Source organism: Branchiostoma floridae, chromosome 6 (genome assembly GCF_000003815.2).
Source record: "Branchiostoma floridae strain S238N-H82 chromosome 6, Bfl_VNyyK, whole genome shotgun sequence".
NCBI classification, from domain to species: domain Eukaryota; kingdom Metazoa; phylum Chordata; class Leptocardii; order Amphioxiformes; family Branchiostomatidae; genus Branchiostoma; species Branchiostoma floridae.
Genome location: NC_049984.1, coordinates 20,711,594 through 20,715,363, shown reverse-complemented (window position 1 = coordinate 20,715,363; position 3,770 = coordinate 20,711,594). Strand labels below are relative to the sequence as shown.

At 37.9% G+C, this 3,770-nt stretch overlaps 1 protein-coding gene across 1 annotated transcript in view; it reads left to right on the top strand.

The window, feature by feature from the left end:
- Positions 1-3,076, top strand: part of LOC118417978 (uncharacterized aarF domain-containing protein kinase 5-like) — a 48,499-nt gene extending 45,423 nt beyond the window's left edge. The window contains 2 exon segments of the mRNA XM_035823766.1: positions 666-764; positions 1,362-3,076. Coding sequence (XP_035679659.1) covers positions 666-764; positions 1,362-1,470 — 208 coding nt within the window. The 3' untranslated portion in view covers positions 1,471-3,076.
- Positions 3,077-3,770: the final 694 nt, after the last annotated feature.

Sequence of the window (3,770 nt, the reverse complement as noted above, 5' to 3'; positions counted from 1 at the left end):
TGGGTTGTTTTGTATGCTCATGCAGGTTTATGTGTTATGCATTTACTAACAGAAAATGAAGGAACATGGAGGATGTATAAAGGTACATAGCGACAGTTAATTGTGCCGTGTTTCTTCCGGGCGATATTTTGTACCCCGTCTCAACCACGTACCCATTTGCCGTGTAATTCCGCGGCGTGTCACAATTACGATATTACGCTTTTAGCAAGACAAGAGTGGCAGAAAAGTTACACAGAAGAAGTGGCAAGGGTAAGCTATAACAGCAACATGTAACTGGAGAAAATGATGCGTTGACAATTTGTCAAATCAGTATGGCTAGAGAAATCGTTGTAAACGTGCCGGTATTATGATAATAGATGTTATATAGATTCAGCACAAAAGCTTGGAAAACTGTATTAAATTTGGCTGGTCAATTTCAATGTATTAGCAATTAATAGACTAAGTGTGATTTCCTTTCCAACAAGCGTTCGTAGAACTCAACCTCCGTGAAATGGGTGAGGGTGTTGTGGTTTGAGGGTGTTTTTTTTATAGACATCTCATGGGCTAGCCTAACAGTACATGATACGTCCGATTGGCAAAATTGTCCGGAATTCTACATGAATTTTTCCACGCCTATGTAGTTGCATCATCCCTTTGGAGTGGAATAATTAATATTGTTTTTGCAGTGCAATAAGGGGAATGACTACAGACAGTGGGAAACAGATGTCCCTGGTGAGCAGGATTCAAGCTGCCTGGGAGAGTATGGTCTTTGACTGTTTACTCAGGTAAGATAGTGCTGATCAGAAGTGTGTTACAGGACCATCCCTGTTTTGCTTGCTACCATAGATTTTCCAATAGTGTTTCCATCCCCATTAATGTACTACGCACCCCAGACTTGGGGGTGATCGCAGACCAGACAAAACATTAAAGGCAAAATCCCATTGACATAGACATGCACCCCTTCATCCTTTTGGTGCCTCACCAGGAAGTTGACATGACCACTGGTAGAATTTCTTTCCAGACAAATACTTGTTATATTTTATTCATAGTTATTACCATTACAACTGATATGAATCCCATCACATTAAACATTAAAAGAAGAAACAGCAAAAACTAGAAAGAACTCATTTGTAAGCAAGTACAGCATATTTCAAGAAGAGAAGAAACACTTTCAATACATACTGTGTATGGATTAAGATATAATAAGTATGTTGAGCCATAATGCAATTATTCAGGTATGGCATAGAAGTTATCATACCTGTCATCAGAGAGTGGAAAGTTAAAAGTTTAATACCCTTTTTGAAAGGGAAAGATTATGGAAGAGTTCCATCTGAGCACAGAAGATCTGGGTTTTGCTAGTTGTAGCATTGTGTTTATTGCAGGTATGAAAGGTGGCACATGTGGCTGACCACGTGTTACCTGAGGCTGCTGCAAAGGCTCGGCATGGCACCTGCAGAACTGGTCCAACTGACCGCGCAGCTTCAGTCCTGAGGACTTCTCAATATACGAGTGGCAGGGTCCAGCAGGTTCAGTCATTACAGCAAGATAATTACACATGTACATTGTATTATAATATATGGGTAAATAGGTTTTGTTGTTAGCTAATACCTGTATGTAGAATTGACACTAGAGAGGTAGCCTTTACTGTAATTGCAGATGTGAAACTTGCTGGATAGTTGTAAGAGTGACACCAATATGAAAGCCATGAGTGTAGCTGCCAACATGGTATATTAGCAGGGCTCGAAATACACCTGCATATGCAGGTTAGTGCAGGTGAAAGTTGGGCTGTGCAGGTATTTCTGATGCCTACCTGAACCCCACCTGCACCAGACTTTTCAGACTTGTCCTTGTAATTCCTAATCCTAATCCTATACATGAGAAATGACCCAGCTGGTTATGATGACAGTGATGATGATAACTGTTAGATTGTAATTATTGTGAGTACATCAAAATGTAACTTTTCATTTAGTTTATCATGCAAGGCAGTTTTCCTTTAATAACATACTTTGTTAATTGATAAACATAATAAAGTATGTTCAAAGGGTTATTTTATCCACTTTTGGAGTATGTTTGAATGGTGCAGGTAACATTTTTCTGGTGCAGGTAACTTTTGAAATTGCCAAAACCAGTGCAGGTAGACAGAAAAAAGTATTTTTAGCCCTGGTTAGTGTTACCAGTCAACCACACTAGTGTCACTTTTACTACACTAGTTCACTTCTTGAATATACAAGTCTTTACAATGAATGACTTATCGCTTGTGATGTCATATTTTTTGTAGCTTCAATTCTTGTTTTTATGTTTATGGTGTCCACTTTCAATTTAGCCATCTTGTTCTTTTTCACACATCATGTTTTTCTTTCGCCCTATCTCATTATTTTTGCAGTCTACAGAGGATGTCATTTATAAAATGTACTTGCTGGGGACTAACAGAAGTTCACACATTCCGACATTTGCTATTTACTTCAATTCTTTTTACAACGTTTATGGTGTCTGTTCATCATGTTATTTTTGACCCATCTTTTTTTTTTCACCCTATCTCTTTATTTTTGCAGACTGCAGAGAATGTCATCCATAAAATTTACTCGCTGTGGCCTAAATTATGTTATAGTGAAATCAATCTGCATGTCTGATAATGTTCACCTTCACTAAGCTTCATAGTACTACAGGTATGAAATTCCCACTCTGGAATTATAATCAAAACCGGAAGTTTCATTATAGTACCTTAGGAAGCTGCTAGTAGGCCATTATTGCACTTGACCTTCATTTTACTGACCCCTACCAACCCAAACATACCGACCTAACAAATTTCACCAGGATCCATCCGAGTCTCCTCGAGTTATGTTGCATGATAAATTAGAAAACTCTATAATCCAGTAAAATCTACAATTATTATAGGACAAGACCATCATTGCATTAAGGATTTATAATTTCAAAACGGGCACTCTTTAAAATAACCCTTGTTTATTTAGAAAAAAATTGTTTTCGTTTCACTCTAGCTTTTGATAATTTCTGGTGCATCTCTCCTCTCATAAAGCTTTGTTGAAAAATCACGACCCCTTCTTCAGATGTTTGAAAAATAAACCACACCCGCTGCATGTTTCTTTGTCTGACCTAGTAATACCATATGCAATTTTCTACGGTAACAGTATACTAAGGGGAAACACCTATTATATTTGATATGACTGGGAAGTTCTAAGTTCATAATCAATGTCATTGAGAAGTACTGTATTATCACTAAATGCTTGTAACAGAAAAAACTATTCTAAACATCTTGTACTGTACATACAATATAATCCCCAACAGTAATATCATGCAAAACCATCTACAGCTTCTTAAGTTATGTTGTCCGCAAACACACACACTCAGCCCGCTGCATTACCGACAGAAAATGAAGATCCATCAGTCAGTTCTTCAGTCATACTATTGACCTAAATAAATAGATAAATAAATAAAGACTCACCTACATGTAACACTACGGCATACATGGAAATATGATCTTCTGAATAAAGTCAAATCTTCTTCAATGGCAAAGGTAATAACAAGGCCACCGAACCACCACGCTATCACTTTCCAATGCCAGGTAAGAACCCCTTCACATCAAAATAGTGAAACCCCTTCTCATCATACACTTCTGCCTTAACAGTCAGAGAACATGGTGCCCACAAACTAATAAACAACATGTCAGCAAAAATAACATCAGATTCTATGTTTTGCTGACTAAAACCTGTCATCAACTATACAAGTATGGGGCCCAGCTGCCGGTTAAGCAAGCACTGTGTGTTCCTTTTGCC